The sequence below is a fragment of the Ostreococcus tauri genome (genome assembly GCF_000214015.3).
Source record: "Ostreococcus tauri WGS project CAID00000000 data, contig chromosome 08, whole genome shotgun sequence".
Taxonomy (NCBI): domain Eukaryota; kingdom Viridiplantae; phylum Chlorophyta; class Mamiellophyceae; order Mamiellales; family Bathycoccaceae; genus Ostreococcus; species Ostreococcus tauri.
The window spans coordinates 147,667-174,842 of NC_014433.2; the positions used below are offsets into that span (position 1 = coordinate 147,667).

At 61.4% G+C, this 27,176-nt stretch overlaps 18 protein-coding genes across 18 annotated transcripts; 11 read left to right on the plus strand and 7 right to left on the minus strand.

Annotated features, from left to right (window-relative positions):
* Positions 1-290: 290 nt before the first annotated feature.
* On the plus strand, positions 291-3,662 carry OT_ostta08g00870 (WD40/YVTN repeat-like-containing domain; the record flags this gene model as incomplete). The annotated part of the gene is made up of 1 exon (XM_022983507.1): positions 291-3,662. One exon carries the CDS (start codon positions 291-293, stop codon positions 3,660-3,662), a length of 3,372 nt encoding a protein of 1,123 aa, XP_022840921.1.
* An 83-nt stretch (positions 3,663-3,745) lies between these two features.
* OT_ostta08g00880 (DEK, C-terminal) lies at positions 3,746-4,924 on the minus strand (the record flags this gene model as incomplete). The annotated part of the gene is made up of 1 exon (XM_003080607.2): positions 3,746-4,924. The coding sequence occupies one exon, from the start codon at positions 4,922-4,924 to the stop codon at positions 3,746-3,748; it is 1,179 nt and encodes a 392-aa protein (XP_003080655.2).
* A 190-nt stretch (positions 4,925-5,114) lies between these two features.
* Positions 5,115-5,504, plus strand: OT_ostta08g00890 (unnamed product; the record flags this gene model as incomplete). Its single annotated transcript, XM_003080608.1, has 1 exon — positions 5,115-5,504. One exon carries the CDS (start codon positions 5,115-5,117, stop codon positions 5,502-5,504), a length of 390 nt encoding a protein of 129 aa, XP_003080656.1.
* A 129-nt stretch (positions 5,505-5,633) lies between these two features.
* On the minus strand, positions 5,634-9,380 carry OT_ostta08g00900 (P-loop containing nucleoside triphosphate hydrolase; the record flags this gene model as incomplete). The annotated part of the gene is made up of 1 exon (XM_022983508.1): positions 5,634-9,380. The coding sequence occupies one exon, from the start codon at positions 9,378-9,380 to the stop codon at positions 5,634-5,636; it is 3,747 nt and encodes a 1,248-aa protein (XP_022840922.1).
* A 144-nt stretch (positions 9,381-9,524) lies between these two features.
* On the minus strand, positions 9,525-10,546 carry OT_ostta08g00910 (unnamed product; the record flags this gene model as incomplete). The annotated part of the gene is made up of 2 exons (XM_022983509.1): positions 9,525-10,371; positions 10,458-10,546. 2 exons carry the CDS (start codon positions 10,544-10,546, stop codon positions 9,525-9,527), a joined length of 936 nt encoding a protein of 311 aa, XP_022840923.1.
* Positions 10,547-10,618: 72 nt separating this feature from the next.
* On the minus strand, positions 10,619-11,845 carry OT_ostta08g00920 (PCI/PINT associated module; the record flags this gene model as incomplete). Its single annotated transcript, XM_003080611.2, has 1 exon — positions 10,619-11,845. The coding sequence occupies one exon, from the start codon at positions 11,843-11,845 to the stop codon at positions 10,619-10,621; it is 1,227 nt and encodes a 408-aa protein (XP_003080659.2).
* Positions 11,846-12,252: 407 nt separating this feature from the next.
* OT_ostta08g00930 (Lactate dehydrogenase/glycoside hydrolase, family 4, C-terminal) lies at positions 12,253-13,575 on the plus strand (the record flags this gene model as incomplete). Its single annotated transcript, XM_003080612.1, has 1 exon — positions 12,253-13,575. One exon carries the CDS (start codon positions 12,253-12,255, stop codon positions 13,573-13,575), a length of 1,323 nt encoding a protein of 440 aa, XP_003080660.1.
* Positions 13,576-13,771: 196 nt separating this feature from the next.
* Positions 13,772-14,744, minus strand: OT_ostta08g00940 (Methyltransferase type 11; the record flags this gene model as incomplete). Its single annotated transcript, XM_022983510.1, has 2 exons — positions 13,772-14,656; positions 14,742-14,744. 2 exons carry the CDS (start codon positions 14,742-14,744, stop codon positions 13,772-13,774), a joined length of 888 nt encoding a protein of 295 aa, XP_022840924.1.
* Positions 14,745-15,161: 417 nt separating this feature from the next.
* OT_ostta08g00950 (unnamed product) lies at positions 15,162-15,899 on the plus strand (the record flags this gene model as incomplete). The annotated part of the gene is made up of 1 exon (XM_022983511.1): positions 15,162-15,899. One exon carries the CDS (start codon positions 15,162-15,164, stop codon positions 15,897-15,899), a length of 738 nt encoding a protein of 245 aa, XP_022840925.1.
* Positions 15,900-15,986: 87 nt separating this feature from the next.
* OT_ostta08g00960 (unnamed product) lies at positions 15,987-16,238 on the minus strand (the record flags this gene model as incomplete). Its single annotated transcript, XM_003080614.2, has 1 exon — positions 15,987-16,238. The coding sequence occupies one exon, from the start codon at positions 16,236-16,238 to the stop codon at positions 15,987-15,989; it is 252 nt and encodes an 83-aa protein (XP_003080662.2).
* A 244-nt stretch (positions 16,239-16,482) lies between these two features.
* Positions 16,483-17,250, plus strand: OT_ostta08g00970 (unnamed product; the record flags this gene model as incomplete). Its single annotated transcript, XM_003080615.2, has 1 exon — positions 16,483-17,250. The coding sequence occupies one exon, from the start codon at positions 16,483-16,485 to the stop codon at positions 17,248-17,250; it is 768 nt and encodes a 255-aa protein (XP_003080663.2).
* A 332-nt stretch (positions 17,251-17,582) lies between these two features.
* OT_ostta08g00980 (Rudiment single hybrid motif) lies at positions 17,583-21,401 on the plus strand (the record flags this gene model as incomplete). The annotated part of the gene is made up of 1 exon (XM_003080616.1): positions 17,583-21,401. One exon carries the CDS (start codon positions 17,583-17,585, stop codon positions 21,399-21,401), a length of 3,819 nt encoding a protein of 1,272 aa, XP_003080664.1.
* A 143-nt stretch (positions 21,402-21,544) lies between these two features.
* On the plus strand, positions 21,545-21,875 carry OT_ostta08g00990 (Zinc finger protein 706; the record flags this gene model as incomplete). Its single annotated transcript, XM_022983512.1, has 2 exons — positions 21,545-21,615; positions 21,731-21,875. 2 exons carry the CDS (start codon positions 21,545-21,547, stop codon positions 21,873-21,875), a joined length of 216 nt encoding a protein of 71 aa, XP_022840926.1.
* Positions 21,876-22,232: 357 nt separating this feature from the next.
* OT_ostta08g01000 (tRNA-dihydrouridine synthase, conserved site) lies at positions 22,233-24,032 on the plus strand (the record flags this gene model as incomplete). The annotated part of the gene is made up of 3 exons (XM_022983513.1): positions 22,233-22,939; positions 23,173-23,729; positions 23,950-24,032. The coding sequence occupies 3 exons, from the start codon at positions 22,233-22,235 to the stop codon at positions 24,030-24,032; spliced, it is 1,347 nt and encodes a 448-aa protein (XP_022840927.1).
* A 189-nt stretch (positions 24,033-24,221) lies between these two features.
* OT_ostta08g01020 (unnamed product) lies at positions 24,222-24,740 on the plus strand (the record flags this gene model as incomplete). Its single annotated transcript, XM_003080620.1, has 1 exon — positions 24,222-24,740. The coding sequence occupies one exon, from the start codon at positions 24,222-24,224 to the stop codon at positions 24,738-24,740; it is 519 nt and encodes a 172-aa protein (XP_003080668.1).
* A 207-nt stretch (positions 24,741-24,947) lies between these two features.
* Positions 24,948-25,151, plus strand: OT_ostta08g01030 (CHCH; the record flags this gene model as incomplete). Its single annotated transcript, XM_003080621.1, has 1 exon — positions 24,948-25,151. The coding sequence occupies one exon, from the start codon at positions 24,948-24,950 to the stop codon at positions 25,149-25,151; it is 204 nt and encodes a 67-aa protein (XP_003080669.1).
* Positions 25,152-25,188: 37 nt separating this feature from the next.
* Positions 25,189-26,211, plus strand: OT_ostta08g01040 (Pseudouridine synthase II; the record flags this gene model as incomplete). Its single annotated transcript, XM_003080622.2, has 1 exon — positions 25,189-26,211. One exon carries the CDS (start codon positions 25,189-25,191, stop codon positions 26,209-26,211), a length of 1,023 nt encoding a protein of 340 aa, XP_003080670.2.
* Positions 26,212-26,221: 10 nt separating this feature from the next.
* On the minus strand, positions 26,222-27,007 carry OT_ostta08g01050 (Domain of unknown function DUF3883; the record flags this gene model as incomplete). Its single annotated transcript, XM_022983514.1, has 1 exon — positions 26,222-27,007. One exon carries the CDS (start codon positions 27,005-27,007, stop codon positions 26,222-26,224), a length of 786 nt encoding a protein of 261 aa, XP_022840928.1.
* Positions 27,008-27,176: the final 169 nt, after the last annotated feature.

Consider the following 27,176-nt stretch of genomic DNA (forward strand, 5'->3'; position numbering starts at 1 on the left):
GCGAACGCTTCCGTTCGATGATGTCGAGTCATGACTCGGCATTGACCCTCTCAGTACAAACCGTTCGAGCTCGAGCGCACGATTCGTCGACACTTCGCCGCATGTACGCCGCGCGTGGGCGCCCCCGGCGCCACCGCGCGCTCGCCGACGACCCCCTCGCCCCCGTCGACGGCGTCGCGGGCGTGAGAGCGAGCGAGCTCGAAGAAATCGACGAGAATGTCCTCGTGAAGCGCAGCGCGAGCGCCTCACGCCGCGCGCACGGCGCGCTCGTCCATCGGGAAGGCGGGTTCATGCACGCGCACGACGGCTCTCCGATCTCACGCGTGACCTCGATCGCGAGACCGTGGGAGGGCGCGATCGGGAAGATCGCGCACGGCGACGCGCGGGACGCGGCGGCGGCGACGACGAGCGCGACGTGGCGCGAGAGCGCGCCGAGGGACGATCGGTCCGCCGGGACGACGTGGGAAGAGGGCGTGTATAATAATATGAACGAGGCGGTGCGGTTCGAGACGTTGTTGGCGACGACGAGCGCGGGTGGGGAGGTGTTCGTGTCGAGGTGTTGGCGAACGACCCGGACGCGCGAGAGGGGCGGAGTCGAGGTCATGCGGGCGATTCGGTTGGACGATGGGGAGCTGGCGACGTGCGTGGCGAGCGACGAGGATAACATCGTGGTCGGGACCGATCGCGGGCGCGTGGTGTTTTTGTCTTGGGCGAGAGGGGAGGAGGGAACGAGCGCGACGTGTCGAAGGACGGAGAGAGACGGAGCCGCGGCGAGCGTTTCGTGGTGCGCCGACACGGGGACGATCGTGATGCGTTTTGACACCGGCTCGGTGTGCGCGATGCGAATGAATGATCAGGGTGAGATCGTCTCGAGGAATTGGTTCGAGGCGTTCCCAGAACCGGCGGTGTTCGCAGCATTTCATCGCGGAACGGGAAAGTTGGCTCTGGGCGCCATGGATGGCGAAGTGCGCGTCTACGACGACGCGTTAACTGCGGACGCGTCGAGGCCGAAGATGATTTTCAGACTAAGTGCGTGGGGATTTACGTCGGAGGACACCGGTGCCGCCGCTTTTGGCTCTTGGTCGCACGATGGGAAGGCTCTCGCTGTAGCGTGGAGGCGCCGCGGCTTGGCGATTTGGAGCGACTCTGGATGCTTACTCATGTGCACTCTACACCACCACGGACGCGCCGAAGGCGCCGTCGTGCCGAGAAAATCGTTCGTCGACATCGATGAGACGCCCGAGGTCGGCGCGTGTCTCGGGACTCCGGCCTGGGGCATCCTCGGTTACTCGCTGTACGTCGTCGTCAACGGATATGAGGGAACGCATGTCGAGGAGTACTCACTGGCGAGAAGCTGTCCAAAACCCTGTGTGCCCCCGCGAGCGTCCGAGCACGCCACCGGCGATGAGTCATCGCTTCTCATCGGTGACGATCGAGTGTTCGTCATCGCCTCGAACGCGATGGGGAAGTTTTGCATGCGCCAAGAGATTTGTCCAACAGAATACGTCGAAAGCCAATGGCCGATGCGTGTCGCGGCGATGAGCCCAGACGGCACCCGCGTCGCGGTAGCCGGCTCAAGAGGCTGCGTGGTGTACGATACTGATTTTGAGGAGTGGATCATGCACCCCGAACTCGAGCACAAGATCGCGACCGAGGTCATAGACTTCACATGGGTCTGCCCAGCTCGAGAGGTTTCGGGAAGGTGTGCGTCCATCCTGGCGCTCGTCTCTTGCGTTGGAAAGCCTCGCGTGTTCGGCACCAAACTCACATATGCTGTGAATTTCATCTCAGACGGTGGCGCGGGTGCTCAAATTGCAACCTTACCGCTTCCGTCGCAGCCCACGCACGCATGTTCGTGCGGCGAGTACTTCGCCGTCTCTTTTGCCAATAGCGAACTGGCGATATACGAAGTCAAATCTTCCGAAGAAGGCGTCGTCAGCGCGCATCCGGTTCGTGAGAGCAATGGGCAGCGACGGCGCGTGACGCTAGAGAATGGTACGCGCGTCTCGGGCTTTTGTCTAGTACGTATGGCGTCCTCTGCATCGTCCGACGACACCGTCCAGGCGCCGAGTGAGTGTGTGGTATTGACCAACGCAAACGAAGTGATCGTGGTCGACCTCACCGGTGACTACAAGTCCGTTAAGATACTGGAAGACGTCAAAGAATTCTGGGTCTCAGACTGCTCTGTCTCGAATCAAAATGGCTTTGTGAGCGATGGCGACAGCGGCACGAGCTCATCGGACGAGCTGCCCACCGATCGAGGATGCATCTTCGCGTACGGCTCGTACGGTATGCGCATCTGCTACTTCCCCAAGGATGGCTTACGGGAGATTTTCACGCGCGGGTCGACGCTTTGTGACGTAGAAACTGCGTCGAACAATCCTGAACTCGAGTTCGATCGTGAGTCATACCCACTCGCCGTCAGTCTGAAGCTTAACCGCATCATCGGCGCCAAACAAAAGCTGTCCTTCGCGGATTCGTATGAGACGCCGTATTTTCTCATATCTCCGAGCGTGCACACCGTCGTACCATACGTTCTGCGCAAGCTACTTGGGATGGAACAGTTTACTACTGCGCTTCGATACGCTCGAGCTGCGCGCCGACAGACACCGCATTTCGCACACGCGCTGGAATGGCTGCTGTTCACGGCGGTGGAGAACGCGGGACGCGACATCACTTCGCAGAAGGTCTTGAAGCAATCCGTCGCGTTGCTCGCAGAGTTGCCGAACTACCTGGATATCATCGTCAGTGTTGCGCGCAAGACGGAGAACACGCGGTGGGATTGCCTCTTCAAGTATGCCGGAAGTCCGAGTGATTTATGCGCGAAGGCGATGAAGGCGAATCAAGTGCGCGTCGCCGCGTGTTACATTCTTGTCGTCGATAAGCTTGAGGGAGAGGTGATGGGGCGGGAGATCGCGTTACGAGTGATGGAAAGCGCGCTCGAAGCACACGACTACAAGCTCGTAGAAGACCTCATCAAGTTCCTCCTCAAGCCAGTCGATGGAAGTCAGTTATCGCGGCAAGGTGATCGGAAGGGACTCTTTAGGCGCGTGCTCAACGTCGTCGTGCCTCCTCCGAGAAGCGTGACGGATTACTCGAACAAAACCGACCCGTTCGCTCTCGATGATCGGGAACAGGCGCTACTGAAGTCACACCTTGACGTCCTCGCACGCGCCAAGGATGTGGTGTCGATGGGCGCATTCATCGCGGACACATCCTTCGACGGCGTCTCGTACATGATGCATGAAGCCGAGGAACCGGGCGAGGCGTTCATCGCGGACTTCTACGAGGCGATCAGATGCGCGGTGCAGTGTCTTCGAGATCGAAAATCTCGCAACAACAAGACGAAGAGCCCTCGGGCGAGCGCCTCGGCCCTCATAGACGCGACATTTGAAGCCGGATCGAAGAGCGACGAGATGTACGTCGCCGCGCTCCTGGACGTCACACGTACTGCGCAATGCACGGACTGGTCTCTACTCATCGCCACCGTTCTCGGTCGCGGAGATGTCTTGGCGGATTACTTTGAGAAGGAGCCTGCTCTGCGAGACCCGTGGCTTGGCATCGCGAGACGTTTCAGGGACGAGTCCAACGACGCGCATTCTGTTCGTCACTTTTCGACAATAATCCACGACATAGAGCGGCTCTCAACGGGCGCCGCGTAGACTTAGGAATAGTGATTCGATATATATTACGACAATTATTGACGACGTAGCATGAAAACGATCGGCGTGAGCGACTTAACGCTCTAAGCTTGATTTTCAATGAAGCTCGTCACGACGGTCTTGATTTCTTCCTTGCGATCGGCGAAAGAAATACCAAACTTGGCCTCCATGTCTTTACGGATAGTCTTCATGGATACTTCGCTCATATCGGCGCTTGCGAGCATGGTGCGAATCGCGCTGGCAAGATCCTCAGCGCTCGGCGCGGGTTTTGTCGGCTGCTGCGCGGCTTGTTCCGGTTGCGGCGTCTGTTCCAAAGGTTTTGGTTGTGTAGGCTCCACTGGCGCCGATTTGGGCGTCGGAGGCGCCGGCTTTGGAGCATCTGACGATTTTGGCGCTTCTTTCGCGGGCGCGGGCGTCGGTTTCGGCTTCTTCGGCGCAGGATTCTTCGCGGTGAACTCTTCGTCGGAATCCTCTTCGTCCTCGGATTCTTCTTCTTCTTCTTCTTCTTCTTCTTCTTCTTCTTCTTCTTCTTCTTCTTCTTCCTCCTGCTCCTCCTCTTCTTCGTCATCTCCGTCTTCTTCCGCTTCTTCCTTACCCGTTAGCTCGACAATCTTCTTCTTCAGCGCCGCGTTTTCCGCGCGCAGCTTTTTAATCAAAGCCACGTGTTTCGCCAACCCGCCGCCGCTCGCTGCGTCCTTCTTCGCCGAAGTCGCACTCTTCGTCGTCCGCTGCCGATCCTTTGCCTTCTTCTTTTTCTCCGCCGCCTCCGCGAGCGACTTCTTCCCACTCGCTTTGGGCGCGTCCAGGAACGCCATCAACCGCGCGACTTGCGACTCCTTCTTCGCCTCCGCGCCGCTCCCTCGCGGGACCTCGAACAAATCCAAAATCTCGTGCAACGTTTCCTTATACGCCCGCATCAACAAATCTTCCTTCACAGCGCGCTCGCCATCGCTCTCGAACGTCCATCCCGAGAACTCACCGATGTCCCGCTTCACCGTCAGCTGTCGCGGCGTCCCCTTGTACAGGACGCGATAGATGAATTTCAAAATGTCCTCCTTTCTCGAAATCTTCGACAAGCGAAACGCGACGTTCGGGATCTCCGACAGCTTCGTCCCCTTCCCGCGGCCGATCTCAATCTTACTCGCGCGCGCGGGGGCGACGTCGACGACGAACGTCTCGACCGCTTTTCGCGCGCGTTTCCCTCGCCCGCGGCCGTCGGATCCGTCACCCATCGCATCGCTCGGTGCGCGCACCGCGTCCATCGTCCGCGCGTTCACGCGCGTCCCGTCGACGGTGTCCACGCGCTCGCGCGGGCGGTGGCGCGTCGACGCGTGCGGCGTCGCGGCGACCGAGCGATGGTTTTTTTTTAAACATTCAAACGCGCATCCATCACCTCGACCGGCGCATCGTCGACGCGCTGCGGCGCACCGCGGCGCGCGACGCGATCGAGGGATGTTTCGTCGCGCGTGGGCGTTCGTGCAGACGTACCGGGCGCAGACGCGCGCGCTGGAGCGCATCAGGCGCGAGCGCGAGCGCGTCGAACGTCAGCTGGAGGAGCTCGCGACGGCTGAGCGGAGGAACAGGGCGAGCGAAGCGGCGCTGGGCGAGCTGTTGAAGCGCTCGACGGCGCGGACGCGACGAGACGCGGTGGAGACGTCGAAGATCGATGCGAAGACGAGCGAATTGACGGAGACGTTGGCGGAGGCGAGCATGAAGCACGTGCGGGAGACGATGGCGACGTTGGAGGCGGCGGCGAAGGCGCAAGCGCGGACGAGCGCGGACGCGGTGACGCGCGAGTTTGAATCTGGACTAAAGGAAAAGGAGAAGAGGAAGGAGAGATGATCGCGAGAGCGCGACGGGGCGGGTATCAGCGCGAGCGTCGGTCGTGCGTTCGGTTGAAATCTGTTGTAACATTAGGATTTTAGGTGCTCGCTGACGCGCGGAACCTCCTCGCACAAAAATTGACGTTCATCACTCGTTGCTCGGCTTGGTGACGCGCATGGCGGGCTTGGAGAGCAAACGACTGGTACCACGTCGCAAGCCCTCGATTCCCGTGATCGGTTTGGGGCGCTCACTTGCTCCGGTGGCGGGACTGGAGAAGCGCATGTGCTTCACCGGGCGTTCGGCTGACGGACTTCCTGGCGGCGCCGTTGAGTTCACTTCACTCAAAATACGACGCGCAGTGGATCCCGGCGTCTTCGCTGGTGTTCGAGCGCTCGCCGGGCGTTTCGCCGCTGGCGTTCGACCAGGCGTCTTGGCGAGCGGAGGCGGATCCACGCCTTTCAACTGTGCGAGCTCGGATTTCGCCGCGTGCAGCGCCACCTCGAGAGACTCAATGCGCGAACGTGCCGCGGAGTATTTGGTCTTCGTCGTCGCCGCTGACTGCTTCACTTCGTCTACCTCGCTCGTGAGCGCCGCCATCTTGGCTTCCATCTCCTGAGCGCGTTCTTCTGCTCGCTTACGAGCCGCCTTTGCCGAGTCCAAAAGGCGGGCATCGGGTCTCGTATGCGCTTCTTCGTCGCCCGTCTCTGCCTCGAGCGCCCCGCCTCGCGCGAGAAGAAGCTTATGCTGAAGATTGCAAATCTCTTCGTCCTTCGATGCGAGTTCTTCCTGGAGTTTGCGAATCTGACCTTGCGCGTTTCCAGCCGCGGCGAATTCAGCCGTAGCGGTCGACTTGGCCTGAGAGATTTCTTCCTTCGCCGCAGCGAGCTTTCTCTCCGCGTTTCGAATGTCTGCAGCGAAGGCGTTGCTGAGCAGACTCTTTTGCTCCTCAAGGGCGTCTTGCAGGGTGATCGTATGCTCTTCCAACGCGATCGTGTTGCCCTCAGCCTCGACTCGCATCGCGAGCTCTCGCTCAAGCTCGGCGATTTGCGATTTGTACTCTGCCTCCAACTCTTCCATCGCCTTCATATGCTCCTCGTTCATAGCCGCAAGCTCCAAAGTATGGGCCTCCGAGTTCGACGACACGCCCTCGCTTCGCTCGAGTGCGCTCGCGAGCTTTTCTTCGAGCTCTGCAGTCGCTTCCGCGTGCTTGTGCTCGACTGCCGCGATTGCTTCAGCGTTCGAAGCGCTGATCTTTTCAATCTGCTCAGCGAAAGCTTGAGCCTGCGCGGCGAGTTTTGATGCCTGCGCGTTGATCATATCAGCCTTTTCGACGTCGAATTCCTCTCGAAGCTTCGAAATCGCGCGAGCCTCTTCATCTCTGAGTGCGTTGGCGCGTTGCTCGTGTTCAGAGCGCAAGCGGACCATTTCGTTCTGGAACTTTGCCTCAAGTTCCCTCGCTTGTTCCGCCAGAGCGGAAGCGTGCGCCTCGCGCTCGGCGCTGATGTCGCTCTCGACTGCGCTCTTCGCGCTCGCGATCGCGGCGTCTCGTTCGCTAATCAACGCTTGCATCTCGGCTTCGTGCGCTCTCTTCAATGTCGCCGTTTCCTCAGAGTGACGGGTGCTCAACTCGTGCACGCGCTTCTCGCTCGCGGACTCGTGTTTCACGCGCGCCGTCTCCATAGTTTCTTCATGTTTGCGCTCGACCTTGGCCAATTCCTCTTGAAGATTTTCTTCAGCTTTTTGCACGACGGCCGCGAGTTCCTCTTTAGCCTTTGAGAGCTCTGACTCAGCCTTCGCAAGCGCGCGGGCGGTCTCACCGGAAGTCAAGTCCGCGTTCGCGACCGCGGCCTCGGCTTGTGCGAGCCGAACTTCGAGTTCAGCCTTTGCCTTGTCGGCTTGGCTCTTGTATGCCGTGAGTACCTCCAATTTGGAGAACATTTCTTCCATGATTTCCTTGTTCTCTTCAAACGTCGCCTGGACACGCGCCCGCTCCGCGTCTGCCACCTCTTTGGCCATTTTGTGTTCATTTTCTAGAACCTCGGCGGCGAGAAGTGCCGAACGCGCGTTTTCGGCAACTTCCTCGCACTGAACGGCGCGGCGTTCGGCTGCCTCGGCGTTTGATTCGAGAAGCTTGTTGCGGGCATCAACCTCGTCCACGAGCTTGAGCGCTTCAGCCTTTTCTTCCAATGCCCTCGCAGTGAGCTCACCCTCTGCCGCGACGAGCTTCCGAAGATCCAACAACTCGGCCTCGATCGTCGCCAGACGTCCGCGATTCGCCGAACGCTCGTTTTCGGCTTGAAGGCGATCGGCCCGCTCTTGCAACGCCGCGAGCTCGATGCGAACGCGAACAACCTCCGGCGGGTGCTCGTTTTGCTTTCTTAATTCCTCGATCTCCGCACTGATGGTTTCTGGTGAGAGCTCTTTCCTCTTCAACGCTTCGTCGCGCAATCGAATCACCATCTTCGCGGATTGTAAATTCTTGTCCAAGCACGCGCACAGCTCCTTCGCGCGCTCTAGCTTTTCCTCAAGTCGCGCGCGCTCCTCTTCGCTCTCCTTGGCCGCAGCCGCGGAGGCACGACTTGCCTTCGCCATGACCGCCTCAAGTTCAAGAATTTTCGCTCCGGCGTCGCCACCATTCCCGTTGCCACCGCCCTCGGCGAGTAGCGCTCGGAGTCGTCCAACCTCCGCCGCAAGCTCATTCATCGAACCCTCGGATTCCTCGTTCATTACGGCTGCAACCTTTACCAACTTGGCGCGCTGGGCGAACTTTAGTGTCGACATCGTTTCCTCGGAGTTGACGTGCGCGGGAGAAACGCACGCGAGCAGGGTGCATCTCGCGCGCCCACCGAGTGCGTCTTTGAGCAAAAACGTCAACTTTGAGTCGCGATACGGGACGTGTCGCTCCTTGCCATCGGCCACGTCCACGAGCGCCTTGATGACATTACCCAGCGCGCTGAGCGACTTATTTATCGCACTCGCCTCCTTCAGACGATCGCCAGCCGCGTCGGTGGACTTCTGTCGCTCACTTCCGGCCAAATCGACCAAATGCAAGAGGGCACTCTTCTTCGTCGTGGGCGCCCCGGCGTGCGCGCGAGTTCTCGACTCGACCGAGATCGTGAACACGCTGTGCGAACGCGAAGAATCAGCGTTCATCTTCGTCTGACCCGTCGTGCGATTCGCCGCGCCTCGCAGGAAAGTCTCGTACGTCTGCTCCGCGCCGTGCACGCGCTCCTCTCGACAGTTTTCAACAAACGTCCCTCTCTTTGCGTCCTCTCGCACGTTCGGCGCGTTCACGTGATCCTGATCCTGCGCCACCAAAAGATCCCTCAACGTCTCGTTATAAATCTCCAAGTACGAGCACTTGACCTCGATCTCGCAATCACCGCCGTTCTCGCTCGCCGCCCGTCTCGCCTCCTCGCACCGCTCGAACAATCGCGCGACGCATCGAGGGATCAATCCCGCGTGCGCGTCGTCCAATCCACCCTCCTCCGCGCCCCCATCCTCATCATCACTCATTCGCACGTCGCAATCGCTCCCGTCACCGCTCTCAATCGCCTCCCTCGCGCCCTCGATTCCTTGCATCGTGTACGTCTTTCCCGCCCCCGTCTGTCCGTACGCCAGCACGCACCCGTGGTACCCCTCCACCACGCCATCGACGACGTCTCGACCGACGCGCTGGAATATCTCTTCTTGCGTCACCGCCTCATCGCACACGTGATCGTACGCGTAACACGACGATCCCTTGACGCTCTCGCGCGCGTTCGAGCGATTGTGCAGCGTAATCGCTCGCTGCTCGTGCACCGTCAACGCTTTCGCGTACCCGCTCGCGATCTCCCGCGCGTTCGGCGGACGCACGCGCACGAGCACGCGCACGGTGTCGACGCTCGTCGTCATCGTCGTCGGGGCCCCGGTCGAGCGCGCGCGGGTCGTCGACGCGTCGGTGAGTGCGACGGATGCGAGGGGGAAGAAGACGAACGGTTTTTTCACCAGCGACGCGCATCCGGGTGATCGTCGAGGGATGTATTGGAAGGCGAAGGGTCAGGGACGGAACGCGACGCGCGTGACGGCGATGAGGGCGAACCGCGCGCCCCAGGACGCGGCCGTGCGAAGGGCGTCGAGGGTGTGGTCGCGCACGGTTTCTGTGGTGCGTTTGCCGCCGTCGGAGGCGACAGCCGCGAGGGCCCAGGCGACGACGGCGCCGTAGACGGCGTCGCCGGAGAAGACGGAGACGCCCGCGCCCAGAGCGCTCGCGCCGAAGGCGGAGAGGAAAGCGAAGGCGATTTGAGTGTCAATCGCGCACGTCTTCGCGACGTGCGAGTTGACGTTCACCAGGGCGGCGCACGAGATCCACCCGAAGTGTAAGGAGAGCGGCACGCGCGTGGTCCAGAAGAGCGCCTCGGATGGAGAAATCGAACCCGCGCCGCGCAACGCCCGCGTCGCGCCGCCGAGGGCGAACGCCTCGGTGATCAACAAAGCGCTGGATACCCAAAAGTGTCGAGGTTTTTTCGCCCACGGTCGAAAGGCGACGCACCAAAGAGATTGTAAACCGCACGCGACGGCCCAATACGGCGCCGCCGCCGCGACTCTTTCGTCACCCCCGAGCAACGCGTGCGCCGTCATCGCCATCTCGCCCGCGTAAATCACCCCCCAAATCGCGAACGCCCACCCCGCGGGCGTGAACAGCGATCGGAATTCGCTGTCCAACGGGACCCCGTGCGCCTTTTCTTCTGGTTTCGCCCGCTTCGCCTCCGCCGCGCGTTTTTGCATCTCTCCGTCGATGCGTCCGGGCGCGCTCACGCTCGCAACGTTGACGCCGTACGCCAAAGCGACGACGACTTTCCACGGTTGAGCGCCCGCGATCGCATTGGCGGTCAACGAGGTGATCCTAGAGGTGATGACACGAACGCCTCGGGTCAGTCTTGACGTTGCGCGCGCGCCGCGTTGGGTGTTTGCCCCGACGTGCACACGCACCATGGCGCGATCTTCGCGACGCCGATCACGAGACCCGCGGCGCCAGCGGTGATGAGCGCGGCGGCGACGTCGCGCGGCCCGTCACGCATGTCGAGCGAGTCGGCGAGTGAGGCTCGTAACTGGTGGTTTGCTTGCGCACGGTGTCTTGATACAAATCTCTTCTACTCGGCAAAGATGGATTTCAGGCTCGGGAACGGATCCATCTTGGAGAGAACGACGACGCGATTCTTGTGCGAGATGTATCCCTTGATGAATTTCCTAAATATGAGATTGGCGACGATGCACTCGACCTCGTCGAGGTCGACGTCGTCGGCGCCGCACCAGTGCAACGCCGTTTGGAACTTGGCCAACGCGACTTGGTTCGCCTTGGCGGGATCCATTTCGCCTTGAATCGCGTGGATCTTCTTGAACAACGTTCTATACACCGACATGCGCAGCTTCTCGAGGAGTAAGTACGTCCCTTGTTTGATGAAGGTTGACTCGTTTGAGCCAAGCGCCGAGTTGAGTAAGCGCGCGTCGCCTCGACGCATCGCCTCGGTGACGTCGGCAAACTCACGCAGGTCGTACTTTTGCAACAGCTCCTTCGATGGCAGCGTTCCTAGAATCATCTTCACTGGAATCAAGTACTGTAAGATCAAACGCACGTTCTTCGCGCTCTTAGCGTGACAGTGCGCGAACGCGTACTCCAGGTGCGTCGCCGCGCGTTCGTACGAGTCCTCAAACACCGCGAGTCTCCCGACATAGAAGTTATACGTCACGCGCTCCGCCTTTGGAAAAGATTCAAACGGTAAAAAGGTCGGTAAATTCACCGCGTTGATCAGATTCTTGCACAGATGCAACGCGTTCAGGCGAAAGTACACCTTGAACAACCCGTTCACCACTCGCAACTGCGGCGTCTTCTTCTCCGGATTCGACGTCTGCGACACCGCTCTGTACACCAGCATCAACGTCGACCCGCAATCGGCCAACTTACTCGGCCGCTCCCCTCGCGCTCGCAACGCCTCGTCTGCCATCACCGCCACCCTCCGCGCGTCGTCCGCCGCTCTCGTCACCGCCTCCGTCATCCACCCGCCCTCGTCGTCCCCCCTGAACGCCTTCACCAACGCCTTCGTCCCCAGAGCGTGCGCCTCGTACGCCTCCGCCATCGTTCGCGCCTCCCCCATCAACGCTCTCGCGCGCACGAACCCCCCACACGCGTCGTCCCAGGGCGTTCGCGCCCCGCGCGCGCGCAGCGCCCGAGGCGCCGCGTCCGCGTCCGCGTCCCGCGCCACAAAATCCACCGCACGCGCGCACGCCGAGTCGCTCGCGAACGCATCGACGCACGACGTCAACGCGCGCGCGTCTCTCGTTCGCGTCGCGTCGACGGCGACGCGCGCGTACGCATCCATCGTCGCGCGATCGATGATTTCCCCGCGCGCGATCGATGATTCGATCCGTCTCGACCGCTCGACCCGGACGCCGCGCGCGGGAGACGCGCGCGCGTCGTCCACCCCGCGCGCGCGGGAGACGCGCGCGAATCGCGGGCGCGGGCGCGGCGCCGGGGGCGCGGGCGCGGGGCGATGGACGCACGCACACGCGGGTGTTTTCTATGTACACACAGACACGCACACGCGGGTGTTTTCTATGTACACACACACACGCGGGTGTTTGGCACCCGATCCAGCACCGCCGCGAGGCACGACGTCACGACTCATGACTCGTCGAACGCCCCCGAGCGACCACGACGATCGATCGCCCGGTCGACACCCGCGACGGCGGCGGCGACGACGACGACGAACGCACACGCGCGCGCGCGATGCGACTCGCGAACGTCGCGCCCGTCGCCCGCGGCGCCCGCGTCGGTTCGTCGGACCCCACGCGCGCGGTCGCGGCGAACGGGACGCGCGCGCCGCCGCGACGGACCGCGTCGTTCGACCCACCGGGTCGGGGCGAGCGCGGACGGACCGTGGTGCGGCGAAACACCCCGGCGGGGGTGGGGCGAAAGGCGGATGACCCGCTCGGGGTGTTCCGGTTGGAGTACGACGTCTCGCAGGATGAGAAGCATCGACCGAAGACGTGGAAACCGACGATCACGGTGGCGGTGAGCGGGGCGGCGGGACAGATCTCGAACCACCTGTTGTTTAAGATTGCGAGCGGGAGCGTGTTCGGGGCGGATCAGCCGGTTATTTTGCGATTGCTCGGGAGCGAACGATCGAGGACGGCGCTGGAGGGGGTGTCGATGGAGTTGGAGGATTGTCTGTTTCCGCTTCTGAGAGAGGTTGACATCGGAATCGACGCGAGGACGGTGTTCGCGGGCGCGGATTGGGCGCTGTTGATCGGTGCGAAGCCTCGAGGACCTGGGATGGAGCGAGGTGACTTGCTCGAGATGAACGGGAAGATTTTCGTCGAGCAAGGGAAGGCGTTGAACGATGTGGCCAAGCCGACGTGCAAAGTCATCGTCGTCGGGAACCCGTGCAACACGAATGCCCTCATCGCGTTGTCGCACGCGCCGAACCTCGACCCGAAGAACTTCCACGCCCTGACCAAGCTCGATGAAAACCGAGCGAAGTGCCAGTTAGCGATCAAGGCTGGTGTGTTCTACGAGACGGTGACCAACGTCGCGATTTGGGGCAACCACTCCACGACGCAAGTCCCGGACTTCGTCAACGCGAAGATCGACGGTAAGAAGGCGACGGATGTGATAACGGACCGCGAATGGCTCGAATCCGACTTCACGCCGGCGATTCAAACGCGTGGTGGTTTACTGATCAAAAAGTGGGGTCGCTCCTCCGCCGCGTCCACGGCGGTGTCCATCGCCGATCACATTCGAAACTTGGTCAACCCAACCGCTCCGGGGGATTTTTTCTCCTCCGCGGTTTTGAGTAACGGAAACCCGTACGGTATCCCCGACGGCTTGTGCTACTCCTTCCCGTGCCGCTCCAAGGGTGACGGCTCTTACGAAATCGTGCAAGGGCTCGAGATCAACGACTGGCTTCGCGAGCGCATGGACAAGAGCGCGGAAGAGCTCGTGAACGAAAAAGGCTGCGTCGGCTCCTTGTTCGGCGACGCTCACCTCGATGAGTTCGATATTCAGTGCCCCGTCGACCTCGATGACACCCTCTTGCCGGGCGAGATGTAGAGTGTCGCGCCAGGTCGATCGAAGAACGCACGCGTTTCATTATCCTCTTAAGCAGTACTCATCGTGAGTACGCGAACGATGAGTCGTGAAGACGTGAATTAATAATCTTCGTTGCAATACAATAAATTGATGAATTCAATGGGACGTGGGAAATTGATACTGTGTTGACGCTCTGCTCGCGTTTCGGTGTTGGTTCTCACGCCAGCGGCTTGCGGCAGACGAACACGCCCCACGCGAACACGCCCTTGTCGCGCTGCGTATCCGCGCGCTCGGTGAGAGATTCGAGCCAGTTGTTCAAGTACTGCTCAGTGATGCCCTTGGAGAGCATCTCCTCGCGGTGCGTGTGGATTTGATTTATCATGTCCCGGAAGTACGTCTCGAGATGGTTACTCCCGTCCCACCACGTGACGTAATCCAGACCCGCGTCCTTGATGCACTGCATGTATCCGGATGGTCGCCCCATGACGGTGGTGGCGTTGCGATCGGTGAATCCCTTGAGCGTCTTTTCGTCGGCGCCGTCGGCGCCCATGATGTCTGAGAACACGAACGCGGCTCCCGGCTTCATCACGCGATAAATCTCCTTGAATAGCTCCGTCTTGTCCCCGGCGTGGCACAAAACCTCGCACGACCACACGGAGTCGAACGAGTCGGTCCAATCCGCCGGGAACGGTTGGTTGATATCGCCGACGACGGCGTCAACCAAATCGCCCAACCCGAGCTCCTTCGCCTTGGCCAAATTCTGCGCGTTCTGCTGCGGCCCGATGTTATATCCAAGCACCTTGCATCCAAATCGCTTCGCCAGCGCGTGCGATCCACCACCGTGTCCACTTCCAACGTCGAGCACGCGGTCGCCCGCGCCGATCGGCCGCGCCATGTCCAACTGCGTCATCATCCACTCCGTCGTCGCCGCGCTGCTCTCCCGCACCCCATCTCCCGGCGCGCGATAAATCCCAAAGTGTATGTCGTCCCCCCCGCCTCCCATGACGACGGTGTAAAACGCCCGCTGCTGCGCGTCATCGTACTGCTCGAGCACTTTTTTCCCAACCTCCACCTTGTCGAACTGTTTCCCCACGAAATCCGCCTGCGCGCGATCGAATCCCGCGTCAATTCCCGTCGTCGTCGTCGTCGTCGCGCCATCGTCGCCGTCGCGCGCGCGCCCGTCGCACCATGTCGCGCCGCGTCGTCGCGCGCGTCGATCTGTCGACGCGTCTCTTCGCCCGCGCGGGGCACATCCCATACTCAAGCGCACGAACGCCGATCATCGTCCCCGAGTCGCGCCATCGGGGCGATCGCGCGCTCGTTCGCCCCGATGGCGCTCGGGGGCGTCGTATACGCATCATACAGTTCGCCCACACGTTTCACCGCGACGTCCACGCCGGTCGATCGTCCCTTTCACGCGACGTCCACGCCGGTCGATCGTCCCTTTCACCGCGACGTCCACGCCGGTCGATCGTCCCTTTCACCGCGACGTCCACGCCGGTCGATCGTCCCGCGCGCCGGCGCGCGCGCGAGCCCGGCGCGCGCGCGCGCGATCGGTGACGCGCGCGACGGGCGATCGCGCGCGCGCTCGAGGGACGGCGGACGCGATGGGCGACGCGCGGGCGCGACGGGCGGTGGGAACGACTGGACGCGGACGGGTGGTTGGAGCGACCGATCGCGGGGACGACGGCACGGCGACGGTGCGGGCGACGGCGACGACGGACGCGGACGCGGACGCGGACGCGTGGCGACTTGAGCGGGACGCGAAGCGCGGGACGTCGGCGCTGGAGCGGGCGAGCGACGCGGTGGCGCGCGCGCGGGCGCTGGCGCGGGCGACGGCGGACGCGAGCGGACGGAATCGGTTTCTACAACGCGCGCGCGTCGTGGAAGACGCGGTGCGCGCGCGCGTGGTGGCGGCGGAACGCGCGTTCGAGGCGGTGGCGGGGACGTCGGCGCTGGAGCGGGCGCGCGGGAGGACGCGGGCGGCGGCGCGGGACGGCGGCGCGGAGCGCGGAGCGGGATCGTTCTCGTTCGCTCGAGACGACGGTGGCGCTCGGGAGGTCGTGGACGACGATGGGTCGAGTGATGCGTCGGTTGATGGGTTCGGCGTGGACGACTCGGACGACTCGGACGCGGATCCAGACGTTCGCGACGTGGACGAAGCTCGACGAGAGATCGCGCGTTTACTCCGAGCGAGTAAGTCGCGACGCAAAGCGGCTCGCGCGAGACACATAGCGCAGAACAGAACGACCGCGCACTCGGCGCTCGACGGGAGGAAGAAACTCATCGGCGACAGAATCGCCGTCATCGACGGCTTATTATCCGCCTTGGCGGAGACGACGTAAGTCGCTAGACATTGTACAACAACGCTCGGCGTCGCGCCGACCGCGAAAATAAATCTCACCTCGCGCGTCCGAGCGCGCGCGCGCGCGTCAGAGCCTGAACCCGATCGGTTCGCGATACTTGCCCGTCCCGTAACAATCGCCGCACCCGCTCGCGCCGCTCGCGCGACACTCCGCGCACCACCTCGGCCACACCCCGGGCCCTAAAATCCTCGCCCGTCCCCCCAAACACCCCTCGCCCGAGCACACCGCGCACGGCACGACCCCGCGCCCTCGACACCGTTCGCACGCCCGTCCATCGCTCGGTGGGTCTCTCGTGAAGATCTTCACCGAAACCATCATCGCGTCCGACCCATCGCCCGTCGCGCGGTCGTCGCTCGATCGATCGCGCGCGCGCGGTCGTCGCGATCGCGTCCGTCGCCTGGGCGCGACGCGCGGGACGACGCGCGGGACGCCGACGCGCATGCGCGTCGCGAGGTGCGGGCCCGGCAGAGCATCGCGCGCTCGAACGCGCTCGAGAACGATGCGTCGCGCGCTCGATGGACGGTTCGCCGCGATCGTCGCGCGCGCGATGGACGCGCGCGCGATGGACGTCGCGCGCGCGCGCGGAGAGGCGATGGGTGCGACGCGAGGGAGAGAATTGATGACGGTTGGGAATTCATCGGATCCGGCATCGGTGTCGTCGCGCGCGCGCGCGAGGACGTCAGAGACGTCGATCGATCGCGCGCGGCGGTCGTTCACGGCGCAGAGGGAGGCGGCGACGGCGTCGCGGTGGAACGAGCTCGCGGATCAAGGGGTGGATGTCAATCCGTGCAACTCGCCGAAACATCCGGCGGCGCTCGCGGGGGTGGCGATCGACGCCTCGAAGCCGCGACGGAGCTTACAGGAGGCGTACGATCCGTTGTGCGTAGATTTTGTCAGTGGACACGCGCACGTCGGTGAGGGAGGGATCGGGCTCAAGACGTTTAGATGCGAGCAAGAGGAAAACGTGTGCGAGAGCAAGATGGCTTTTCCGGCGCAATACGAGGAGATCCCGGGCATCGTGGCGCCGGCCATGTTCGGCGTCGCCGCGAGCGCGCATGGAAATTGGGCGGCGTCGATCGCGCTGATGGATCGCGCCATCTTACCGCGACCGCCGCTGGTGACTCTGAAGTCGTTACGGTGCGACGTCTTGGACGTGTGCGCTCCCGGAGAGCCGCTCACTCTACGCTCGAGCGTGCTCCAAATCACCGACCAACGGGAGCCGTTCCGAGTCATCGTCGCCGTGGAGACGCGATCAAACGATACCGGCAAGGTCCTATCGCGCGCCGAGTGCGCGTATGAAAAGATCGGCGCCGTGCGTTCGATGCGCTAACCGTCGCGCCTTCTCGCCCGCTCCGCCCGCTCCGCCGCCACCACCGCGTCCTCCCTCGCGCCCACCACCGCGCGCCACAGACGACCGTGTACTTTCAATACTTTCTACGCACACCGTTTCACGCGTCTCCAACCGTCTCCAACCGTCGTCCATCGTCCCTCTCGCCGTCGCGCGTCGCCGCCTCAGGGTTTACACCGACGGCGCCCACCACCGCCGGTCTCTCGCCGTTCGCCCGCGCCCGTCCCCATCGACGCGCGCGAGATCGAGTGCGACGCACGCGCGCACGCGCGTTCGAGACGATCGACCGACCGTCGCCCGCCGCGTCGCGCGGGATGGCGTCCAGCGCGCGCGCCGCCGGCGCGTCGGTGATCAAAACCTCTCGCGCGCGAGACGGAAAGAAGCGCGCGTGCGTCCGCGCGCGCGTCTCCAGCGCGCGCGCGGGGACGGCGAACGAGGGACGTGATGTCGATGGATCGAACGGACCGCCGCGGGGGGTCGTGGACGCGAGAAGACGGACGGGAGGTCGGTCGAGGACGGCGGCGGGCGCGCGGACGGGCGGCGGGCGCGACGCGGAGACGCCGGGCGGTGATCGAGAGGGCGTGATCGCGAGCGCGACGGCGAACGGTGAGAATGCGACGAGTGGTGGACGGACGATCGAGGATATCCTGCGAGCGAAGAGTGGATTCACGAAGATTTTGTGCGCGAATCGCGGGGAAATCGCGGTTCGCGTGTTCCGAGCGGGACAAGAGCTCGGGATGAAGACGGTGGCGATCTTCGCGGACGCCGATCGACAGTCCACGCACAGATACAAGGCGGATGAGTCGTACGAGGTGGGGGTGGGTAAGGCGCCCGTGGCGGCGTACTTGGATTACGAAAGCATCATCCGCTGCGCCAAGGAGAACGGGGCGCAGGCGATTCACCCCGGGTACGGTTTGTTGAGCGAGAACGCGACGTTCGCGAGACGCTGCGAGGAGGAGGGCATCGTTCTCATCGGTCCGCGATCGCAGACGTTGACGGAGATGGGCGACAAGGTGATCGCGAAGCAAAAGGCGACGGAGTGCGGCTTGCCGCTCGTCCCGGGCACTGCGACGGCGACAATGGACGTGAACGACGCGCTGGAATTCGCGAGAGAGTTCGGGATGCCGATCATGCTTAAGGCCGCCATGGGCGGAGGTGGACGCGGTATGCGCGTTGTCAAGGAGTTTGACGAGCTCGAGGACGCTTTCAAGCGAGCGTCGAGCGAAGCGCAGACGGCATTCGGTGACGGGCGAATGTTCCTGGAGCGATACGTCGAGGCGCCGCGACACATCGAGGTGCAAATTCTCGCCGACAACTACGGGAACGTCGTCCACCTTGGCGAGCGCGATTGCTCGGTGCAACGGCGTCATCAGAAGGTGGTCGAGCTCGCCCCGGCGCCGAACCTCGATCCGGTACTCCGCGATACGTTGTGCAACGACGCCATCAAGCTCGCCAAGCACGTCAACTACCGCAACGCCGGGACCGTGGAGTTCATGGTCGACAAGGAAGGTCGTCACTACTTCTTGGAAGTGAATCCGCGTATTCAGGTCGAACACACGGTGACGGAGGAAGTCACCGGTGTCGATTTGGTGCAGTCACAAATCCTCATCGCGGGTGGTCAAAAGCTCAGCGACATCGGAATCAACTCCCAAGAGGACATCGTGCTCAGAGGTTTTGCGATGCAGTGCAGAATCACCACTGAAGACCCATCGATGAACTTTGCCCCGGATTTCGGTAAGGTTGAAGTGTATCGCCCCCCGGGCGGCATGGGTGTTCGCCTCGACGGTGAAGTCGTCGTCGGCTCTCGCGTTTCGCCCAACTACGACTCTCTTCTCGTCAAGCTCACGTGCACGGAGAAGACGTTCGATGCTGCGGTGCAGAAGATGTATCGTTCCTTGAACGAGTTCCGCATTCGTGGTGTCAAGACGAACATTCCGTTCTTGTTGAACGTCATGCAGAATGAGACGTTCTTGAGCGCCAACTTTGCCACGGATTTCATCGACAGCACGCCGAGCTTGTTCAAGCTCGATTCGTACATCGATGACACGCAAAAGCTCCTGAACTACCTCGGTGATGTTGCAGTGAACGGATCCTCTCACCCAGGTGCGGTGGGTCCGGCGCCTACGTGCGTGGAACCGCCGGTTCCGGAGCCGAAGAAGTTATTGGACGACCTTCAGGGTAAGGGGTTCAAGGCTATTTTGGATAAGGAAGGTCCGGCGGGCTTCGCCAAGGCGGTTCGCAACCACAAGGGTCTACTCATCATGGACACCACGTGGCGTGACGCTCACCAGTCGCTCCTTGCGACTCGAGTACGCACTCACGATATGCGACGCTCTGCTCCGCTTACGCGAAGTGCTCTCGATGGCGCGTACTCTTTGGAAATGTGGGGTGGTGCTACGTTCGACGTGGCTCTTCGATTCCTGCAGGAAGATCCCTGGCGACGACTTGAACTTCTCCGCGAGCAAGTACCGAACATTCCGTTCCAAATGCTCCTTCGAGGTGCTAACGCGGTTGGTTACACGAGTTACGCCGACAACGTCGTGCAGGCTTTCGTGCACCAAGCGAAGAAGTCTGGCGTCGACATCTTCCGCGTGTTCGACTCCTTGAACTACGAAGACAACCTCATGTTCGGTATTGATGCCGTCCGCAACGCGAACGGTGTTGTTGAGGCGACGATTTGCTACAGCGGTGACGTGAGTGATCCGAAGAGAACGAAGTACACTTTGGATTACTACGTCGCGCTCACCGAAAAGCTCGTCGCCCACGGTATTGACGTCCTCGCCATCAAAGATATGGCCGGTCTGCTCAAGCCACGTGCAGCGACGATGCTCGTGGAGGCGATTCGAGCAAAATTCCCCGATTTGCCGATCCATGTGCACACACATGACACGGCCTCCACCGGTGTCGCATCGATGCTTGCTTGCGCGAACGCCGGTGCCGACGTCGTTGACGTGTGCATGGACGCCTTGTCCGGCACGACGTCTCAACCCAGCATCGGCGCCGTCCTGAACTCTGTCGCTGGAACCGATCTCGACACGGGTATGGACATCGAAGAAGTGTTAAAACTCAACTTGTTCTGGGAACAAACGAGAGGTCTTTACTCTCCATACGAAAGCGGCATCAAGAGCGGCAGCTCGGATGTATACATTCACGAAATGCCGGGCGGTCAGTACACGAACTTGAAGTTTCAAGCTTACGCGAACGGCTTGGGTAGTGAGTGGGATCGTATCAAGGACTCGTACGCGACTGCGAACAGAATTCTGGGTGACATTGTGAAAGTGACACCGTCCTCCAAGGTAGTTGGCGACTTTGCTCAGTTCTTGGTCGCGAACAACTTGGATGAGAAATCCCTCCTCGAGAAAGCTGACACGCTCTCGTTCCCGACGTCCGTCGTCGAATACTTCCAAGGTTACTTGGGGCAGCCGGTTGGCGGCTTCCCTGAGCCGCTTCGCTCCAAGGTTGTCAAGGGCAAGGACATCATCAACGGTCGCCCGGGCGCGTCGCTTCCAGAGCTGGATCTGTCCAAGCTCCAAAACGATTTGGCTCGCAAGCACGTGGGTCGCCGCGCGATCACGCACAAGGACACTCTCGCGGCGGCACTTTATCCCAAAGTGTTTGACGAATACGTCGTCAAGCGCGACACTGTCGGTCCGGTTGGCTTGTTGCCAACCAAGGCGTTCTTGAAGGGCCTCGACATCGACGAAGAGATTGAGGTCACCACGGATCGTGGCGTGAGCACGAACATCAAGCTCAAGGCTGTCGGTGAGCTCTTGCCCAGCGGGAGCCGCGAGGTGTTCTTCGAGGTCAACGGCATCCCGCGCGTGGTGGAGATCCACGACCGTAAGGTGCTTGAATCCACGAAGTCTGGCGTGGTTTCCACTGCGCGGGAGAAGAGCGACCCGCTCGATGAGGGTTCGATCGGCGCGCCGATGTCCGGCGACGTCGTCGACGTTCTCATCGCCCCGGGCCAAAAGGTCAAGGCTGGCGAGTCCCTCGTCGTCCTCAGTGCGATGAAGATGGAGACCACGGTGGCGTCGCCCGTCTCAGGCACGCTCAAGCACGTCGTCGTCGTCAAGGGTGACTCGTGCGCCGCTGGGGACTTACTGTGCGCCATCGATACCGATGCTGCCTAGGGTCCGCGACCAATCAAGACACCTAGCAACCACCGACGCGACGCGAACGATACCTCAGCAAGCCATAGCCATCCTACATGTCAAGTAACGATAAACGTCAACGTCAAAAACCAAAACCTCACTGCGCGCCTCGGTCGTGCACCATGGTGCGCGGCGCCGCCAAGGCCATCGCCCAAGAGCGCAACGCCAAGAAACACTCGGGCAAGGACAAGAAGTGCGTCGAACAGCCGCGATGGACATCGAATCGTCCGTGTCATCGTCGGTTCTCTCAAACTCTTGTCCCAGAGCCAACAAGACTGACAACAGCACATTCGTCTTCGCTCCCCTAGGTCCGAGATCGGCGCCGGCGCGAAGGCGCTCAAGGTGACGTGCCCCATGTGCAAGCTCCAACTGATCAATCATCACCAACTGAAGGATCACTACGCGTCGAAACATCCCAAGGAGACGTGTCCGCCGGCGGAGAGCTTTCAGTAGCGGATAAACCGCGACGCGACGGCGCGACCGGGCGAACGCGCCCTGGAGGATTCACACGCGATGCGACGCGAGCCGTGTTATATATTATTCATCGTACGCTATAGACGCGTTCATCACGCGCTCGCGCGCGCTCGCGTCGACTCTCGACGTCGCCGCCGCGACGCGCGGACGCCACGCCCTCGGACACACGTCCTCAGGATGCGACGCGCGCGTCGCGGACTCTCTCTCGCGCGTCGTGAACTCGAACGCGCGATCAAAACGCACGGCGTCGAGCCGTCTCGCGTGAACCGTCGAGCGCTCGAGACGACGCGCGCGGCGGGAGAGAGCGCCGCCGCCGCCGGTTTTGCAAATTCAACAATGACGCGAGCCGACGACGATTCCTCGACGCGATGTGATCCGTCGACGTCCGCGATCGAGCTCCCGCGTGAGTTTCGGTTCTCGGCGACCGGAGATGGGTCGAACGAGCCGGCGCACGAGTGCGCGCGCGAGCGTTCGGGGCGGAGCGCAAAGCCGAGAGGGTTTGCGTTCTTCGAGGAGCTCGGGTCGCCGAGGTATCACGTGGCGCCCATGGTAGATCAGAGCGAACTTGCGTTCAGGGAGCTGTGTAAGCGATACGGTGCGACGCTGGGGTACACGCCGATGATACACGCGCGGTTGTTCGTGGAGAGTCCAAAGTATCGACAAGAGATTTTTAGCACGTCGACGCGCGATAGGCCGCTCTTGGCGCAGTTCTGCGCGAATGATCCGGAGATGTTGCTCAAGGCGGCGACGTTGATCGCGCCGTACTGCGATGGGGTGGATATAAACTTTGGGTGCCCGCAGAGGATTGCGAAGAGAGGTAATTATGGGGCGTTTTTGATGGACGATTGGAAGACGGTGGACGCGTTGATCAGGAAATTGGACGAGGAGCTACCCGTTCCGGTCACGGCGAAAATTCGCGTCTTCGATGATTTGGAGACAACATTAAAGTATGCAAAGATGGTCGAGGCTGCGGGGGCGCAACTTGTCGCCGTGCACGGGCGCACACGAGAGCAGAAGCGGTGCGCAGAAATTCGAGCAAACTGGTGCGTACGCGCTTAATGAGAGCGACACGTTTTTTTTTTGCGTTTTCCACAAACGAGCGGCAAAGATTCCGGTGACGACAAACCTAAAAATACACCATAGATCTGTTCCGAAAAATCTTGACGACAAAAACATGCACCACTAACTGAGGAATCAATTCGCCGCTCGGGTGAATCCGCATTTTTTTCTGCGCCCACATCGCGTATCGATGACTGACAGCCATGAACGCTCGCAGGACGTACATTAAAGCAATCAAGGATGCACTCAAGGTTCCAGTCCTCGCTAATGGTGATATTCGCTCCCTCGCGGAAGCAAAGGCGTGTCTTGAGGCCACCGGCGCGGATGGCGTTCTGAGCGCCGAACCGCTCTTGAGCAACCCCGCGTTGTTCAGTGATCCGCCGTTTTACGAACCGCCCAGTGACGGTCACGCGCCGATTCCAATGGACGGTGTCGCCGCGGTCGAATTGATGATCGAGTACTTCGAGATATGTAAGTCGTACACGACGCCGTTCGGATACGTGCGCGGGCACGTGTGGAAGCTCGTCGGTCACTGGATGAGCGATCTCACGCATTTGCGAGACGAATTTGTTCAGTTCAAGGGCGATCCCTCGCTCGACGATCTCATTGCATGGGGACAGAAAATGCGAGCGGAGATCAAAGAAATCGAGCGCACGACTGGCAGACGACGCCCGATTCCGAAGAAGTCCGAACGCGCGTTACAGAGGGAAGCCGAGCAAGCCGCAAAGCAAGCCGCAATCGAGGAAAGCAAGCGCGAAGAGGACGCGCTTAGAGGTGCGTGACGACTCGCAACGCGCTCGCGTCTCTTCGCCGCGACTTGATTCGACCGGCATATGAGGATAAACAACAGATAGGGACATCTTACGCGCGAGAGTGATGCGAAATCTGGTCAACTCGATGGAGACATCGACGTTCTGCCGATGCCGAGGAACGGCTTCATCAACACAAGCCCCCGGGACGAACGTGACGACTAACAACGCGCTTTGCTTCGCAGAAATCAACGCCGAAATCGCCGAAAGCGACGACGGGGCGCACGCCAAGCGACCAAAACTCGCCCAGGACGAGGTCACGGCGTGATGTACCAACATGTAACTGTATAGACCACGTTGAAATCCAATGGAACAAAGGACATTGGGACGAGTGAGCCTCACATCGACGCGCTCGAAACCACGCTCGCGCTCGAAACATCCACGCTCAATTGACGCGCCTTCTGGCGACACTCGGCATCGACATCCGCGCTTCGTATCGATCCAGTCATCTTCAACCATGAGCGTCTCCGCGAGCGCCAGTTGGCACGACGAGAAGCCGCGCCACGCGAAAGACCTCGCGCGTGAGCTCGAGAGAATTCGAAAGCGCGCTGGTGTGCCCACTATCGAGGATGTCGAGGAATTTTACGACGTCGGCAAGTTCGCGGGGTTGGGCGAGAGCGTTCTTTCGAAGGCGCATCGACGCGCGGCGCCGACTTTCGTCCACGGCGAGCACTTCCGCAGAATCGTCGCCAAGACGCATCGGGACATGTTCGGCGCCGCGAGCAAATCCACGGCGAGCAAGGGGACGCTTGTGAAACCGTTTTCGCCTATCCGACCACCGTTAAAGGAAGGGACATCGCGGAGTGCGAATTCATCAGGCGATTCAGACTCGGACGAAAACGAAGCGTCGATGTCGCTCGGCGCTTTGACGGTTATCTTCGTCGTCATCATCCTGACGTTTCTCGCGCTCTTAATCGGCGGCATCATCGTCTGCGACGTGTGCGCTGAAAATTTCCGAGCGGTCACGACGACGTGAGTGAGTTCGACGCCCTCGTTCGCGTCTCTTCACCTCTGCTCGATGTGCACCTGCCCGAGGCGCCGCGTCGCGCCACTTCGCGCCTCGCGCGCGTCACCACATCAGCACCACCGCTCGCCGTCCCGCCTCGGCGTTCATCATACACGCGACAGGCGCGGCGTCAGTAGTCACACACGCACGCGCCGCGCGGAGAAGCGGCGCTTGAGAATGCAAACGTCCGGAATCGCACCGCGCGTCGTCGATCAAGGGTGCGCCGAGGAATCTCGCTTGGCCTTAGCTTGCGCCACCTCGCAGCCCGGTGTGGATAAGTCGGCGTGTGACGACTTGTTCAAGGCGTACAAGGCGTGCAGAAAGCTGGAGGGGGAGCGAGTTGTGAGAGAACGCAGAGAAGGTCGGAGGAGCGCGTTCTGAGCGGGACGCTCGTAAGAAGAAAAGTGAACTGTGAGCGATGCGTCGAACGGTGATGGTGGAGAGGACGTTATCGGTCGTGACGCGCGCGCGAGTCTCGATGTCAACACGGGTGAGAGGTCGAGCGGCGGCGAAAGCGAACGCCGTGGCGGAGAACGGGCCGGTTCCCGAACGCGCCTTCGTGCGACCGCCGAACGCACCGAAGGACGACAACACCTGGCGAAATATGACGATTTTGGTGGATAAACCAAAGGGGTACACGTCATTTGACGTCGTCGCGCGCGTACGAAGGCTGAGTAAACAGCGAGGGGTGAAGAAGGTTGGCCACTGCGGAACGCTCGATCCGATGGCGACCGGGTTGTTGATCCTGTGCGTCGGTCGGGCGACGAAGAGCGTGGATGAGTACACTGGAATGGACAAGACGTATACGGGGACGATTAGATTGGGCGAGGGCACGCCGTCGCAGGACGCGGACGAAGCGGTGAACGAGCGAGAGCCGTGGGAGCACGTCACCGACGAGGCGTTGCGAGAGCGCGCGCGAGCGCTCACCGGACCCATCGAACAGCTCCCCCCGATGTACTCCGCGATAAAGGTGGACGGTAAGCGATTGTACAAGTCTGCTCGAGAGGGCGTGGAAGTCGAGCGCAAGACGAGACCCGTGGTTATTCACGAGTTCCACGTCGAGCGCGACTCGGAGGATGCACAATCGGTGCACTTTTCAGCGCACGTCTCCAAGGGAACGTACGTGCGCACGCTCGCGTATGATTTGTGCAAAAGTCTCGGTACGACGGGTCACCTGACGGCACTTCGACGTACGAAGATTGGTGGCGAGTTTGACGTCGAAGACGCGTGGTCGATTGAACAGCTCGCCGAGGCGTGCGGAGAAGATCCGTCAAAGTTTCAGAAACGCGAAAGGGGAGCGACTGGAGGGGGAAAGAAGTCGCAGAAGAAGAAGAAATCGGAGGAAAATGGCAAAGTTGAAAAGGCGGGGAACGAAAAGGTTGGGCTCATTACTAGACTAGTTGGGCTACTGAAGAGGCTAGTGCGTTTTGGTGTAAAGTAAAAAATTGATGTCACACGACGAGCGCCATGGACACCTTGTGCTCTCTTACGAGCTTTGCCGGATCGCGGATGATTTGCACGCGCACCCGTGATTTGTCACCAGCGTTGTACACGCGATAGATGTGATAATTCACGCTCGGTTTCGTCGCAAAATCCCACTCCCACGGGGAGATCTCGAACGCGTTCTTGTCGTCAAAACGCGTCGATTTCACTTCGACAAACGTCACGAGACCCGTCTTGATGTCCGTCACCTTGATGTCATAAAAACTATTCGTCTCCTCGTTCGCATTCAACCACTCCACGACGTTGTTCTCGCGCGCTGGGAACGTGGCGAGAAGGTAGTGATACACGAGCGCCTCGCCCCACCGCCCCACCGCCCGCGGATCCCGCGAGTCCACGTTCTCCCACCAAGGAACGAATCGCTCGACGACATCACTCACGACCTCACTCTTCGCCATCTTCGGTGTTCGTAACCGTCCCTCCCAATCGTACTCATCCTCAACGCGCACGGTGATGCCTTCTCCGTCGTCCGAGCGCCTCGCGTCTTCGTCTCGCTTTCCGCGCGCCACGCGCACCGTCGTCATCGGTGTTTCTACCTCATCCCTCTCGTGCTTCCTCCCCACGCTCGCGTCATCATCCTTCACGTCATCCACGGCTTCGACCGGCACCGCATCGTCGTCGACCTCGCCTTTCTCCTCCGGCGGTTCGTCCTCGAAACACTTGGCGCGATGTTTGGATCCGCCCAAGTGCAACATGACGTACTCCGTCACCGTCACCGCGCGCTCGTCCGCCGTCATCTCCCCCCACACCGCCTCCACCGCGCGTCGCACCTTTGCGAACGACGGCGCGTAGCCCACTTCCCCCGATTCCGCGAGCGTTCGGTCGCGCACGCGCGCCACCGCCCGCCGCGCCTCTCCGCGCCTCGGTTCTCGCAAACGCGGCGTCCATCCACCCTTCGCCCGTCGC